General features: G+C 31.8%; 1 protein-coding gene across 5 annotated transcripts in view; it reads left to right on the top strand.

Moving 5' to 3' along the window:
* The window catches only part of sona (sol narae metalloprotease), a 115,883-nt gene that overhangs the window by 85,774 nt on the left and 12,542 nt on the right, over positions 1 to 17,567 (top strand). For all 5 annotated transcript variants that reach the window (XM_074131180.1, XM_074131184.1, XM_074131182.1 and 2 more), the window contains exons 4-9: positions 108 to 171; positions 7,205 to 7,416; positions 12,262 to 12,348; positions 16,327 to 16,483; positions 17,212 to 17,335; positions 17,418 to 17,547. In XM_074131180.1, coding sequence (XP_073987281.1) covers positions 108 to 171; positions 7,205 to 7,416; positions 12,262 to 12,348; positions 16,327 to 16,483; positions 17,212 to 17,335; positions 17,418 to 17,547 — 774 coding nt within the window. The remainder of the gene's footprint in view (positions 1 to 107; positions 172 to 7,204; positions 7,417 to 12,261; positions 12,349 to 16,326; positions 16,484 to 17,211; positions 17,336 to 17,417; positions 17,548 to 17,567) is intronic.

The raw sequence follows: 17,567 nt of genomic DNA, 5'->3' as shown, positions 1-17,567 counted from the left end.
ATCCATTTATTTGAGCACAAATGATGTGGCTGATGATGTAGTTTCTATTATTTGTGGCTGTTCACCAGTCAATAATCATAAAAATGATGATATCTTGTCTGTTACAGTTACACAATCTGATGTCAAGAGAAGAATTAAGAAGTTTATTTCATGTGGATAATATAGACAGCTGTGAGTATGTCTGACGTAATCATTGATATTCTGTATATTTAAATTTATTATTATGTTTGTCAGTTGGTAGTTATTTTATTTATTTTTCAATTGAAGAACATAATTTAGTTGTACTTCCGGTCATCCGAATTTTTCTTTGTTTACGTAAACAATCTTAATTAATATTTAATAAGTGGCAAGTGCTACCCTTAACAGACCTCTACTTTAGCAGGAAGCTAACTAACCCCGTGGCCCGGAAGTGTAATCAAAAGAATTTTCTCTGGTAAAGAACCAAACTACATGTGAGCTTTTACGTAATCCAAATGAATCCAGAAGATCGTAGGAGTCCTTTTTGTGTATATCTCAAAATCGATTCAATTTAAATGATACTTTTGGGTTTTTATCGACTCATTTTGATCGAATCCTCTATTTTCGTATCCTCTTACTGATAATAGCTAACCAAAATAATAAATTTGAACTTTCCGTGATTTTACATTCTGGAGCTGCTGACGGAAATACCAACAATTTGGAAAGACCACTTTTTAGTACACTGGGGATCTTCAGAATCGATATTTGCGTTGAATAGGAAAACACAGCTGGAGCATTCCTTTCTTCTTAAGAAGGTGCAAGCGCGAAAATGTGCCGAGATTTGGGAAAACCAACTATTTTCTCTTTAGCCCAAATTGCTCTTTAAATATCACTAATTAATTCAATTGTATTTATTTAATAGATTAACTATATAATTATTTTACAAAACTACATACCATGTATGTATATCGCCGCTATGTAACAGAGACATAGTGAATGCCCCATATATTCACAGTAATAACGAAATATAGAAAGGGCACAAGTTGCAGCCATATTGTTTACGTAATGTTTTTTTACATTTACCATGCATAAATTTTGTAATTGAATTTGTATATAAAACATATGCCCAGTGTGACAATTTTAACAACTACCATATATCGTACAACTTTCCTTTCACTTTATTTATTTTTTTTCTTTTTTATCGATATTAAACATCGATGTAAGCGCAAAGGTTTTTGACAGGTTTACCTAAAGTGATCAGCTGATTCAAACCTTTTAATACACCACAAAATGCTCAGAATTTGTTCAGAAAAATTATTTGTACATACAAAATACGAAGTTAAAGAGAAAATGAAGGAGATGAAAAATCCATTTCAGTAAGACGGTACTTTCATTCTTTTTTTTGGGCGGTGCTAAGGGAATTTTATCTAGACAATTGACCCCGCTTTATGATATAAAACACGCAAAGCCGTACATTATATTAGAATAGAGCTTTAGAGGCAAGAATACCGACTCGCTATCCCAAGAGCCCCTTTAACCAAATGGTGTTGGGATAATTTCTCAAACGAAAGTTGTAGTCCCAACAACAGTGACAAAGAAATTGTAGGATTGTGTCTGGAAAGCAAATAACACAAGAAGTTATGGAATATTCCAAATCGATGCCTCTAATACGCAACTGGATCTAGTCAACCAAGCGGAAATACCTCCAACTTTTCTATTTGACAGGAAATTTTCTCAAAATCGGCTCGAGCAATTCTCTTCAAACTGCTTTCTCTGACTGTACAAAAAGAGCATCTAAAAAACTTTTATTTGAAAGTATTTCTCAGAAAAATACTTTTTTTCGGGAAAATTTTGAGAGAGAGAGAGAGAGAGAGAGATGGGACTAGGCTTCCCTCTAAAATCAAGAATGAAGTATAATGTACGATCACATTACCTTTATAATACATTTTAATTAGTGTACCGCTGCATAATCAATATTAATTACAGTTTGTTTTTTCCATCTAATTTTGGGCATACATTATTAATATAACTAAAAAGATGGCGGAAGTGTTTACTAAACGAAGATGGTATGAAAAAGTTGGAGATGATTAATGCAGAATTATACATTAAGCGAAATTATTATTAATATAAAAAATAAAAGCTTCAGTCACGATTTTACATTATTTGTTCATGTAAAATACATTTGTTTACATCCTACAATAGAGAACTAATGACTTGATGTACTATTTTAGTTTTGTGGTCGGCCGGTAAACAATAACACAAGTGAGTGTCAATTAATAACAATGATTACATTAAGAAATAGCTAAACAGAAATAGTAAATAAAATAAAAAGAGATAATAAATTATGTACAGAGCCTTGGAATGCAGTATAGTGTTATTGAAAGGTGAAGGTTAACAGAGTAATATAATGTAATGCTGCACACACAGACAGACAGACACACACATAAATACATATTATGTAGAATATTACATGGGATTAAATAATATTTAATAATAAGGGCAAACTGCGTAATCTATTATTATTACACCCAAGCTATAACCGCATTGCAAATTCCATGCTGATAAAAGTAAGTTAATTATAAGTTGAGGAAAAAGAAAGATACATAAAAGAATAAATTATTTCAAACTGTTCTCACGTTCTCTTACAAGTTCAGAAGGGTAGTGTTGAAACGAGGCAGCAAAAATGGCAGCTGAGACTAGGGCTCTGTCCAGTATTAAAGAATATAGTGATCTAAGAGAGTCAGATGGTCCCAGAAGATCTTTGGAAGCCACAAAGGGTTGAAGTATATGGGCCAAAAACCAAATTAGATACTCGGAGGACTCTTTTAAGAGAGTCAACTTTATGGACTTTTTTCCCCCCTTTCCTACAATAGGCTGTGCTCAGTTCTCCGGGAAGAAGCGGACTATAGAATCAGGAAATAATGACTACGATAGCTCTGTGTACAGGAAGTGACTATAAAAGGAATCAACTTGTATGTGGCTATCTTGAGCTTCAATGAACATTTCCGCTCAGGTGTTAGTCTATACAAAAAAAAAAAGAGCCAGATCATAGACCTAGTACTCTAAGAACAAAATAGTTACACACCTTTACTATTATCGGCAGCAATGCGTATCGATTGAGTATTAAAGGTGATTGAAAGGTTATGTTGATTAACCTCTCCAAAAAGATCTTTGAATTATTGGTGAAGCATTCTAGTTAAGACTCAAGCTCATGTGAGTGTGAGATAAGCGTCCAACTGGAGAAAATTAGCCAGGAAGAGTCCAGAAACCCTGGGTGGAGTATGCACCTACTAGTATCCCGTTTGGAGTAAGAAACCAAACAGTTCTATTAACCAAAAGGTCAGGAAAAAGGAGGAAACAATGGAGCATTGTTCCTTAGTAAACCCTTCAATTACTGAATCTATCTCCTTAACAAAAACTTACAGTTTAAAAAGTTAAGTATAAGGGTTGATTAAACGCCAAAAGGTACACAAATCAGCAAGTACCCATCATTTCATTTATACTTCATAATGAAGTCTTCATTGATATGATTTAAGTAATTTTACTGCATTAACTTTTCCTTCACATTTTTAGAATTTATTAGATGTCACAGACCCTTATGCTGGCCATTTTCATCTACAAAATATTTGTTCTAGACAGTAGATTGTAATATCTATTTATCTATAATAATCAAACTATTAATTACAGGTTAAAAAGAAAAAAAAAATAGGCTAAAAATTTCAAAAACTTTTTTAAAAAAATGCTCACACCAACATACATTAATGATTTCATTTTATTTATTTTTATTTTTAAATAAAAATCGTCGGTTTAAGTTCATTCTTCGATTAAAGTAATTGTTATTTTATGTTGTAGTCAAACGTTTATAATAATAGGTAATAATTATCTGGCTTTATCGCAAATAATATAGTTTTCTTCAATTACATTCTCCATCTAGGTATTCATCCCACAATGTTGAATATATGTATTATAAAATAAATAAGATATGCATATTTTTAGGACAGCTAATTATTCCAGGATTTTACTATAAGTAAAATTAGGGGGCTAAATTAAATTACTATTGAGAAATGAATAATTGTTGTTGAATAATCTACTTGTTATAACTGTGTGTTATTTGTGCTCTCGAATATTTCGGTAAGACGAATTCAAGACTGAAATATTCTTTTAAATCCTTGATTCAAATTTAAACAGTAGCCGACTCTAACTTTGTCTTTTTTTACTTTAACGTGCATGTATATTTGACTACTCAGAATAATTCAGAACTCATTTTATCATAATTATAACAGAAAAATATTATGAATCAACTGGCCAGCATAAGGGTCTGTGACATCTAATAAATTCTAAAAATGTGAAGGAAAAGTTAATGCAGTAAAATTACTTAAATCATATCAATGAAGTATAAATGAAATGATGGGTACTTGCTGATTTGTGTACCTTTTGGCGTTTAATCAACCCTTATACTTAACTTTTTAAACTGTAAGTTTTTGTTAAGGAGATTTTTGTACCTTTTGGATAGATTTTTCTTTTTGTCTATTTTGCAAAGTTACATATCTGCTTTACAGATTTTTTAAAAATTTGGTATAAGCAATTCTATCATTACAACCTGATAATCGTTAAGTCGGAACCGTAACTACTGGAGAGATCTTTTTAAAGAATGATTATAATTGCGGTCCCCAAACCATCCTCAATAACAATTTTTTTGAGAAAGCGTTTTGAATAAAATAGGAAGGTATTTGTACGTAAATAGCAAAATTAAACTGCGATTTCAGTACTTCCTTTTAAGAGGAGCAAGAAAAATAAACTGCGATTACAGTACTTCTCCCTAAAAGGCAAAGATTTTGAATCGAACGACAATTCATTGATGTAAATCGGTTCACTCATTGATAATTTTAACGATTGCAGTACTTCCTGTTGGTAGGCGTAAGAGCATGATGGCACTTCACAGCCACGTAGAGGAGCTTTAATCACTTCTTCGTGCTAAATTTTATCAAAATCGGACTAAGCTTTATAGAAATATTGGTAATAATAGTTTTAGAAAGGGCCTTACTTGGGTGGGGTAAACTCCCCTCCTTATGAGGCACAGCCTCGAGGCTTTTAAAGTGCAAATCTGTACAAAATTTCGATTCCAATGACACTTCATTCATGAAAATCGGTTCACGTGTCGATAATTTGAAACGATTGCTATACTTTCCCTTAACAAATGTAAGAGCTGATCGCCGCTTTAATGTTACGTAGGGGAGCCCTAACTCTATCATCCTACCAATTTTTTTCAAAATCGGGCCAAGATTTACAGAGTAATTAGTAATAATAATTTTGGAGGGGGCCTTACATTAAGGGGGCTAACTCCTCTCCCATTCGATGTACAGCGTCGAGACCCCCAAAAGGCACATCTACATAAAATTCCAAATCCAATGACACCTCATTCATGAAAATCGGTTCACGCGTTTAGGCGGTACGCGGTTTACAAAAAAGGTAACAACAACAACAACAACAAGAAGAAGAAGAAGAACAACAACAATTTTTGAAAATGCCGTTTTTGCTCAATTTCAGCAACTTTTTTCTCGAAATCTATTAGATCTATGTTGTTGCAAAAAAATTACAGTCATAAAGGAGGGTTTGTCCTATAATTTAAAGAAAATTTGGGAATTTTATCTTTTATAGAAAAAGAGAAAAAAATTGTCAAAGTTGGGTGTTTTTCAACGTTACACTTTTTCGTGCAGTTTTTGACGATCAACTCTTATACAACTGTCCTACCGGACAGTTTTAATAAAGCATGTATTAACAACGTCATAATTACAAGGTCATTGTAAATTTAGACACAACCGAAAGAAACTAGCTCTGAAAAACACTTTAATGCCATACCCCAAATAAAAACCCAAAACTATCCACTCTAAAAATCAATGGTCGTACTAATAGAAAATTTAAGTAAGTAAGTAAGTAGGCATAATGACCATAGCAGTTAAGTGCCTTACAAAAAAAAAAAAAAAAAAAAAGTAAGTAAGTAAGTTAGACCCTTCTTTTAAAAAATTCAATATTAAAAAATAAGGTAAAAATTTGTAAAACATCTTCTAGCTAGAAATTGCCCAATTGGGATTTCAGCGTCCGATGATTTCAATAAATTTTTAAATAATGATAATGCTTTAGTAAAATAATGTTTAAAACATTTTTCGGTAGGCAAGATATATGCATTTTTATATGTATTAAGAAACTGCATATAATCTGATGACTAGTAATAAATATGTAAGTAAATTCACTCCGCAAATAATCTAAGTAATTACCTCAAATTGCGTTAAAAAATATAAGCAATATCTATTCGCGAGTTTTTTCATTTAAAATAATAGTAATAATGTTTATAAATTCCTGGTCCAAAGTCAGATAGTCACCGATCATTACAATCGTACCAATTAACTGCACTATGATTCTAACTTATGCAAGTTTGTAGTAACGAACATTCATTTGTAAATAAAGAGCAAAAAAGTTGGAAAATATTCTCATTGATTAGTCAAGTATAACTAATTAACGGTTGCGAGTGTTTCTAATGTTTTATAAAAAGCTAAACACAAAATTGTTAAAAATAAAACGAAGATTATAAAATAATATTTACTTACAATGTCACCTAGGATAAATCAACTTTTCTCTCAAAATGAGATGCACGTTTTACGGATGGTAAAATTATATAATTTGAATAGATCAGCTTTGATTAAGGGGACAACCTCTGAAAGTGCAATCTGAAGCGCTTCTTCTCCCAGTAGTAGAGCAGTGTCCCCAACAAGAAGGCTACAAGTAGATCTTAATTATTGGGAATTTCTTCGATAAAGGGGCACTGACAACAAACTAGAGATCACTTTACAAAGCCGCAAGAACGGAAAGAAGAAGTTCCAGAAAAAGCGTTAAACAAGTCTTTGGACTAGTTTTTTATTTCATTAGTTTGTTTAAAATATATATATATATTAATTATAATTCAAAAATTCCATTCCATTTTGATTTATTTCACAACCGAGCTGGTTAAACAAAAATAAACTAGTTTGGACTTCCTGCAATTTTTGTTCCTTCAAAAGTGTAAATTAATAAACGCATTCTCCAAAAAACCATTGTCTAAAAACTACTTTTTCAAACTTAGAGGACATCCAAACGGGTATTTGAAAACTCCAATACAAAAATTTGAAAAGATTACAATACTTCCCTTAACATTAGTAAGATTAATTTGTTTTAAAATTAATTTCAATTTTATTACTTTTCTTTGTTGCAGTACCAGAATACCAAATTGTTAACATACACTCAAGAACGAAAAGGGATACTAGTAATGAAGAAGATAAACGAATAATAAAATTAAACATATTTGGTAAGAGTTTAGATTTGAATTTGGAAAGAAATAATAATTTAATGCGTAACGATGTACCATTATATTCTGTGATCGCAAATTCTACTGGCCATTTGGAATACCAACTATTACAACATGAGGTGAGCCATATTTACTTATTTAACTAACATTTTATTTAATTTAATGTTTTATGTGAAATACAAAATGTGCAGCTGATTTTTAATATGTGATCAAGAAGTAATTTAACAGATAACAAACACATATGGTTAGTGAATTAGGTTTGCCATAAAATTTAAAGGAAATGAAAGTTGAGAATCTGTCTCCCACTGTTTAATTCTTCTGGCACTTTTTACTTTTAAAACAACAAAATTATAAACCTAAAAGATATGCACTATATTCTTAGACAAAAGGACAGCGACCCCAGAATTAATTATTGTTTTTTTTTTTTTAAGTACTATGTTGTTAACGAAGAACTAAAGGAACTTCTTTGTGTCGAAACATGAATTCTATTAGTTCTAAAAAAATACCAAATGATGATTCGTGACTATCTTATTGTAGCTAAAAACATTCCATTCAAATGTTCTTTACAGATTTAATTAGGGTTATAATTTTGGAATAAAATTTAGTTTCCCATGTACGGCATTCAATTAACTCTTTCTTACTACCAAAAGCCAACACATAAATTATATTCAAAAGAATAATTACAATTGGTTACACACATAATTTCAACCTAATAGGAAATAGGTAAAATGAGAAATATGACTTCTAAAAAAACTTACAAATAAGATCTGATAGATGTCAGCACTTACCCCAATAAAAAAGTTGTGCAATGGCGGATTCTACAAATCAATTTAGATTCACTAAATACTTTTCACTCTTTAGACGAAAAAGAAAAATATTCACAATATCAAAACTTTCATCATTTAACCGATTATTAGAAGATTACTATTTAAAACAAATCAAACATTCTTTGAGTTTAATTCAACACACCAAGTGAACTTAACTAAAAGATTTAATGCTTCACTGTGAAGAAGATTTAAAGATTAGTTTAGAATTAGATCAAAATAGCTTTAATTTGTTACGAATTATTGTAAAATGAGTAAAACGTCTAAAATAACTTTATTTACACATAATCTTAAAGTAAATTGAAAACTTGAACTTCTCACTACACAAAGAAAAACCGTCCATATTGAAAACTGCGCTCCATTCCACTGCCAACTATATATGTAAATAAAGGTCAGGTAGAATAAAGAAATTATTTAAAATAGATAGACTACAATAGGTATTGTAGGTTATGTTTCTGAGTTTGTGGTTATCTATTTAAGGTTTTGTTTGTTTTTAGTAATAATCAAGAGATATATCGTTATTTTGCGTTATTATTAGCAGTAGTTGCACATAATAAAATAATTATATTTAGGAATACTGTACTTAATTTAAAAACAATAAAATTATAAATTAATCATAAAGAATATAAAAATGAATTACGGAATTTAATTTAAAAAATTTCCTTTCAAGATTACAGGATATATTGAAAGAGGGATTGTTTAATAACAGGATGTTTTCATATAACAACGCTCAAGGATGATCAAAATGCTGTAATTGTTAGAAAAATTTTACGTCTTAGGAACTCAACATGCTTACAATACCACTACAAACTCAATTTTGAAAACATAACAATTTATTTCTGGAGGACGTTACGTTCATCTACCTTATCTATATCGAGTAGAAATTATGTTGAAAATTATTTTAATACATGAAATTCTTATTAAACTTGGGAATTTTATTAGTTCGACATAAAAAATAACTCAAAATTAACATTCCCAAGTCTAGACTTTGGTCACATTGTACTAGAACAACTAACGCATCAATAAATCTGCAGAAGCTTGTCATCTGTCGAATGCTTTGTCGGAAAAGATGTGTACAACAAAAATAGAGGGGGGGGGGGATTTGTAGAAAGCGGAAGATTCCGAATTGGCATTGAGAAGCTGGGTAAAAGGAGGATTTCTTCAAGCACTTCTTTATCGCTGCAAAAAATGCAAATCTTAAGATTTCAACTTCCAGATAGAAAAAACATTCTAGACAAAACTTATAGCCTGGGGTCATAACGGTTGCAGTTGCATCTCCCACGCTGAACTTTCTATCAAAAAATGAACTTTATGCACTTTCGCTGTACCATTACATGCTGTGCATTGTAAACATAATTTTTTACAATCTGCAATGTCTACACTAAAATGGGGAAACAATAAGCTTGAAGATTTTAATAAATTCTACAAAATAAGCATTGCAAAATTACAGCATTTATTTTAGACAGTTTACTCGGAAAACTCATCCTAGCATTTCTACAGGCGTTATGACGTAGAGCTTCCCTTTAAAACGCCGTTAGAGAGGAATCTGTAGGATACACAACTCCAGCGAATAAATAACGTCGAAGCAATTAGAACTACCTTACTACGATGCTTCTGGAGGGTCCCTTGTATTGTAACTTCTATGCCTAAGGGAAAATGAACTAAGAAGGACTACTGTTACGCAGATAGTAACTGGACATGGTTTTGTAGAGAAATGAAGGTTAAATCCTGCTTCCCTAGCATTGCCAATCACTTAAATTTCACTGGCAGGCAGTTCCTCCAATTTGTGGTGTGCCCATTCGCTGACCACCGACAGGATCTCTTATAGATTTCTTCAGATTGACTAACAGTATGTTTTATTGTCCTTCGAAAATTCGGTGCTCTCACAGAATCAGAATCTTTGTCTAAAATATACTTTTGAAGCCAAAGCTCTCTACAGCGATTACTTTTCTAACAAATTTTTCTTCTTCATTGTTAACTTCGGAACTTAGCCCTCAGAGGAATATTTATTTTATTAGTCTGATTAATACTTGGGATAGTCAACGGCTAGCCTAAAGTGGATTAACACTAGAGTTGTGCGAAAGGAACAATGGAATCGCATTAAAAAAAATATATAAAGAAAAATAGTAAACAATGGGGAAGAATATTTGTTCGCCCACAGCCACCACAATCATGGTGATAATTATTGTAAAGCAAATAAAAATAAAAATTCAATTTTTTAACCAGGTACCAGCGAAACAATGAAAATCATATAAGTGTCGTGCTGATCGAGAGATAGGTGTTATAGGCTATATCTTTCAATGTTTTATGGTAGTGGCCCAACTTGGTCGGAAATCTAGAATGCCTTTCTAGTTATAATTCTCATTATTGAAGGTCTTGCTGTGGAGTTGTTTTAGAAAGTGAAAATGGTAGTGCTCGAAAGGGTATAAGCGGCCTTAGCAGCTGTGGATCCCTTTATACAGGAGAACATGTCAGGGTAGTAACTTCGGATGGACTTGACCATTGTTTATTTAAACCCTAAATTTATTAGTAAATCGTATCCATTACGATTGATGGCTTCTTGTCCATTCCTCTTCTAACGAGAAGATGCTCTACTTAATTTTGTGCAAATAATCTTCACATTACGAATGGTTTTCGTTCTGCTTGTAAAGTATTGCCTATTTTTCAACCAACTACCACAATTAGGTGTCGCGGACGGAGGCGACTAGCAAACATACTCTACTGTAAACTTCTTTTATTAAACAATAAATAAAATCCAAGGCCTAAGACCGGGAATCGAACCTAGTCCCACAATAAATATTAGCTTTACAGGAGTCGTCTCTAACCACTCGGCTAACGTGGCGCCTTTCTGCTAGTAATAATTACAATTTCCTAAGTTTTTAGGCACAATTCAAATTTTACCATCTCTAGGGGAAATGGTTCCAGGATGAAATCAAAAACTTGTCATCCGTTCCGAAGATGGTATTCTTCCATTATGAAATATATCGCAATAATTCTGTTAATACTTTGGATTTCCCAACTCTAAAACCAATTCACCTTTCAAGAAATCCTAATTTTAGATCTGATCCTTATCAACCAAAAGAAATATATTTCCTATTTAATATTAAATCCTTTTTTTAAAGTATCTTTAATCCTGAACAGTTTTTTGTTTCGCTTTAACTAAACGTCCTCTCTCTCTCTCTCTCTGTCGCTCGCCTCTCTCTTTCTATGGAGAGTGTGAGGTGGGGGTGTATTCGTAGAAAAGTGAGTGGTTGTGAACTTAGAGCAGCTTAATGTTAAAAGTGTACAATGTGATGAAGTCCTCGTCCTGTGAATAAGAGTACGTCTGTCTGCACACAGTTGGAACTCTTCACTATATTATATAACAACTGTATATACATATATATACACATATAAACTTTCACTTATCTCTTCTATATAGAGAGAACACGATGATGTCAAGATGCTGCACTGCACTCTCATCTCCCCACTGTGTCCCGTTGATTCTGTTTTCCATTGTCATCCTCAATTATTACTTCAACGGGAAAAATGCACATTTTCAGAAACCACTCACAAGACTTTATCTCACTTCCAGTTAATAACTCTTTCTCCATGCTTGCGAAGGAGGCACTGGTATGTGATTCTAGATCGTCAGACATCTTCCAAAATGTGCAGGAAGAGGCTAAAAAAACTGAGGAGATTGGTGACGAGTGCCATTGTGCGGTATATGTTGCCTTTGACAGCAAGCCGAGACACACAGTGGAAGGGCCGAGTCTATGTGGAAAGGGTGTTAAACGTTGCTCATAGGAAGCATTGCCAGCGTAATCAATTTTCCATTTTAATGAATAAAACGTAAAAGTGCCAAATAAATATTTCGGTTTGGTTCATCCTATTGGGTCTAATAGTATAGTGAGTTAGCAATTCAAAACCCTCAACAGGGTATACCATTTTACTGAATTAGTTTTTCCAAATCTTTTTAGAATGATCCTGACCTACTTTCTTTTAACTTGGATTACTTATTGCTCAGCTCAAATGGGCATCAAAGGTTTTTATTTTTAGGCAGTTCAAAAAACAGAGTTGTTAGATATGTTTAACTGAATCTCTGAATATAATCTACTTATATAGTAACCAAATAATTTCATAACAACAATTTAATTACAGGAACCTCTGGGAGTAACCTACCAAGATATTAAAAATCAAGCAGCACTTGTAATTCATACAGATCCAGAAGATGGAGCCACTTTATACGTAAGTAATGATAGTAATTAAATAATTACAGTAAATATCTTTCTATATCTCGGTAAAAACCATGCAATCATGAAAAACCCGAGAGGAAAGGGGCTTGCATGTGCTGAGAACCACCCTTGCTGGAGGATCCAGTCTGCTAACCTACGGACAGTGAGATCAGTTTTACTGTAGAACTAAGGGACTCCAAGCTTCTAACGAACGAAGGCCTAAACGGTGAGCTACATCGTAGGCAACTACAAGCGCATGCACCGCTGATCTTGCCTGTCCAATGAGGATGTGTTCTAACCGTAACTACCCTCGTCCAAATACACAAATTTATGTGTGATTTTTTTTCTCCATCTTCACCACCATAATTCATTATTCCTTCACATTTCACCAATTATAAGAATACTGTGAATAATACTTCCCCCAGAGACCGCTCACCTCATGAGCAGCGCCCCCACTTCGAATCAAACTATCTGGGCACGCCACTTTTTTTCATCTATTATTAGTTGTTGCCAAATAATGTCAAAAACAAGTGGATTCCAGATTTTCTTCATTTTTGCTTCCAAATAACCGGATGTTTGCTTGCGAAAAAAAAGTCAAATTACAAAATATGTATTTTATAAGAAGATAAGTATAATGTCATTGACTACATCCGCTTTGCGTGAATTTAACCATTCCTTAATATAAAGGAAATGGTAGTTTCACACACAAGTGACATCAAACAAGTACAAAAATGATTATAACAGGTTAAGGTTGAATCCATTTTAGCGCAATTCAGTTTTAAAGTAACTCATCAATAATTAGTTGAATTGAAAATAAAATGAATTTAATATCGTAATCATAAAATCAAGATCAAAGAGTTTAGTTGCATAAAAATTAAATTACTAGGAGATAAGGCTGATGAATTTTTGACGGAAAAAATTACACTTAATTCAATGTACCTTTCGCTTTTTGACGTTTTCCGTTTTATTTGTACATTTATCTGAAATTAACGGAGATGATACCACAAACGGATAAAGTGTACAAACGGGATCCACCTAAGAGAGAGTGAATTTTGTTGCCCAGATCAACAAAAAAAACTATGGATTAAGATTTGTAAGAAAAATCCTATAAATATAACGGTTCCGTACGGTTTTCTATCTCACTATAATTTTTTACTTAAATTTATTTTGCTTCAATATTAAATAAATAACGTCCTAAATAACTGTAAACCATGTATTTATTGTGTAAATTTCACTTCAATCCGAAAATTTCACATTATCCCACTTCTAGAACCATTTAAAAATTAATTTGCCTGGTATTAACAAGGTTTTTCTAACATAAAAGAAGGACCTAGCAACACAAATAAAATCGCAAAAAATGAGAAAACTGTTTCGAGTAAAATGGACCATCTTATACATAGAGTCTGACTAAAATTTGAGTCAAATTGTGAGGGAATGGAACTCTGTGAATGTGATCCCAATTTCCATCAACAAATGATACTTAGCAATTAAATAATTATACGCTAGAAATCATTATTCAATAATGTTAATACTAACCCCTCCAAAAAATTAAAAAGTTATACTATCTATTTAAAAAAAAAAAAAAAAAAACTAATTATGAAATTCAACAGCACATCTAAATCTAAATGTCAACATAAATAGTGAATATGACATTTACTAAATCAGCTGCTTTTATATTCATGAAAAACGAAGCGAGAATTCACTATCTCTGAATAGAATATTTAAAATTGAAAAATGTTTTTTAAATTAATTTTCTTTTCGTTTTGTTCCTTCTTACATCGTATTGATTAAAGCATTATTTACCCTTACCTTCTTAAGTAGCCATCAAATTGAATGTCCCTGAAATAAAACATATCCATTACTAACAAATTTCAATTATTAATTACATATGTCATTATATTAATTTAAATTAAAAGAATTAAAAAAGAAGAAGTTACTACAGCTGATAGAACTTATTATGAATATTTAATTAAGGCAGTCTTAATTATTAACCTAATAAATAGATTTGTATTCAAAAAGACAAAGAAAAGAAAGAATTTCCATGGCAGTCAAACGTGGCAACAAGTATTTCTTAACAAATTTGCAAGTAATTTAAATTGTTACATAACAAACTAACCGTTAAAAACTCATTTTTTTTTAGAGTTCCAGTGGTGAACAGCTGATAGTCAATGCTGCCCACTTTCTACCATAACTTTAAAAAAAGTCATATATTATGTGTGTCTATGTTTCTTCAAGAGTTTATTTAAAACAAAAAAAAAAAAGTTTTCGTGAAGGTTCCAAATTTTGCCGGGAGCCAAACGAATAAAGGTCAATCTCAAGAAATTGTATTAAATTGGATTTTTTAAAAATCAATTTCTCTAAAACTACTTCTTACTTGAAAATATTATATTACCTAGTTATTAAAATATGTTTATTTTCTCCTTGACTGTAATAGTTTAGTTTTTATCGGAAATACACGTTTTGAGGCGTTTGATAAGTTTTTTCTTTGATTAAAATACTGTTATTAAAATTCGTAGTATAGATAAAAAATATTGCGTGACTAGTGATTTTTTTTAAATAAAATCAAAGCGTTTATTGAATCTTGTATCACTTACTCTCAAGACCTCTGTTTTCCTTGAAATGTTTCCCGACAGAAATGTGTTTTGGAGGAGGATTTGGGGCTCCCTTCTAAATGACATCTTTATTGTTGCACTTTATTATCAATTAAAGTGTAACGGGAAGGGGAGTTAAATTTGTAAGTGAAATTCTGAGTTTAGTAAATCCAACTTTAGAATATTACTTTTACTACACTTCCAGAAGGTTACATAATTTTCATTCATGAAACACCAAGTAAAGGGATGTCTTGTGAGTGTTACAAATAACCAAATAACAAATTCGTTTAAAATCGGTTCTAAAAAGAAAAGATTTAAAATACTACACTAATTTGATAATAATAAAAGTTCATTTAAAGCTACAACCTGGTGACCTTTACATTTCTGAAAGAGTTGTTCCGTTAGAGGTGGGTGCAGTATTACAATGAGAATGTAAAGCACTACATTCGTAATGAATTCACCTTGGCGTGATTTGGTTTAGTAAAAAATTATTTTTAATATGGTATGCATTTATTTTTTTAAGAATTATTTAAAGTTTAAAACTACGTTAATTAAGAAAAGAAATGGTAAGTTAGAGTGCCGCATCACATAAGCGGATCGATCGAGAATCATTCTTTTTCCCAAAATGGCTTAATTGGTTCCTTAACTCTCCAGTTTTGTAATAAATATGAATGAAATAGTGTTATTTTACCTGTTCAAAAATATTAGAATCTGAAGAACTATCAAAATCTAAACGCTAATATTTAAATTTGTAATTGAGTCTACAATGACTGCTTGAACTACAAAGGAGTTCAGATTCATTCCTCGCAAAGGCATACGAAATTATAACCTACAAAGGAAAGGCTCTAGAATTTTACTTCAATTGTAGTAAATTAATAATTATAGTATAAAGCAAACTTATATCAACAGAATCCATAATCTGAAACTAAACTCATATCAAGATCAAGAAATACCTTTCGCTAACCAATATACTGTTTTATTTAAAAAACAGTATTGTATAACAGTTTGGTACAAACTAATGTAGCTTACTTTCATTATGATTATATAATTGTATAATACTTGAACACCTACATGTCTGCAAAGTACAGAATATATTATATGTATGTACAGGGATTATTAATATCAAATACTTTTTTGCATTCTTTTCTTTAAATTTAGCAGAAGAGTTTACAAATTTCTTTTTAAGTAAATCAACTCTGTCATTAAGAAATAAATGAAGAAAAAAACTTTAGTGCAATTGTTTATTCAAGGTTATGTTTACACACTATTCACACGTGACACTATTTTCAATAGAGCCCTTTCTAATATTTTTATGAAACCAAAAGAGATAATTCACGTTTCTACTGTCTCTTTTGAAGGGCATCTTACAATTAAATAGTAATTTTTCTATTTCATTGCAGGAAGGTACAATAGGACATGAACTAGTTGTAAGACCGTTGCCAAGCTCGTTAAGGCTGAGGATGATGGAAAATGAGATTGAAAATGCGCACATAGAGAAAAGTCATGTTATATTTAAAAGGAAGCAACAAGATAAAGTTCCTCATTACTCTGATTATGGTAAACCAGTCTAACGAAATTCTAAACGTTAAACTATTCCTTAATTGTAACCACTAAAACAATGACTATGGCTTTTCACTAGAGATCTCACCCTTCTTTTGGGATATAGTAATCTTCCTTCCAATAGTGTTGCTAAGAATTGATTATAATTGATATAATTTACTTCAGCATTCATTCTACTATCGAGGGCCAGAAAACAGATATCTCAAGTTAGTGAGTTTGAAGCTAGTCGTGTCCTACTCAGTGAAACCATTCTGACTTGCCTGGGCAGATTGCTGGGAATGGGATTACCAAACAACCTCTCTCTTCACGTTCTTGTTGGCTACGTCTTCGACATATTTGGGAAAAGTCAATCTTCTAACAGCATTATCATAAAACAGTTCTTAAGCCGGAGGCTCTGGGGAAATAGTGAATAGCTAGAAGACATTTTATCCACATTCTCTGGCATCAGATTTTTATCCACTTATTTTGCTTGCTTCAGAAATGCAAAATGCATATTTTCTTGAAGATGGTCTGGGGTTCAACTAGGAGCTAACAATATTAAATCATCTGCAAAAGGAGGAACAGATATTCTAGGGTTTTTGTACGGGATATACAATATCATTTGTCATGTAGAATAAAATATGGCCTAGAACATCCCTTGAAGCATGTCTTCCTTTGTTGCTTTTTGACCGGAACCAGAGTACCTGAATCGTACTCACATTTTAATTTCCTAATTTTATTTCTAGCATTAATGGAACCTGGAGATCTAGTGAGCAAAATTAGACGGAAAAGATCATTAAGAAGAAAACGGGAAGCACCTTACGTCATATATCCAGAAATATTGGTTATTGTCGATTATGACGGTTATAGGTAATGATCAAATTTATAAACTACGAAAGAGAATTGATTATTTTACATAATTAACTATTTTTTGTACTATTTTTATCTAAAGGTTACATGGAGGCGATAATGTACAAATCAAAAGGTATTTCATTTCATTTTGGAATGGTGTCGATTTAAGATATAAACTTTTAAAAGGACCGAAAGTGAGAATATCCATAGCCGGAATCATAATTTCTCGTGTAAGTAGATGTTTGGTGTT

This window comes from Rhodnius prolixus, unplaced genomic scaffold (assembly GCF_049639745.1).
Source record: "Rhodnius prolixus isolate KJV_2025 unplaced genomic scaffold, Rpr scaffold_4, whole genome shotgun sequence".
NCBI classification, from domain to species: Eukaryota; Metazoa; Arthropoda; class Insecta; order Hemiptera; family Reduviidae; genus Rhodnius; species Rhodnius prolixus.
Note: the sequence above shows the minus strand (reverse complement) of the source record. Positions and strands in the feature narration are given on the sequence as shown.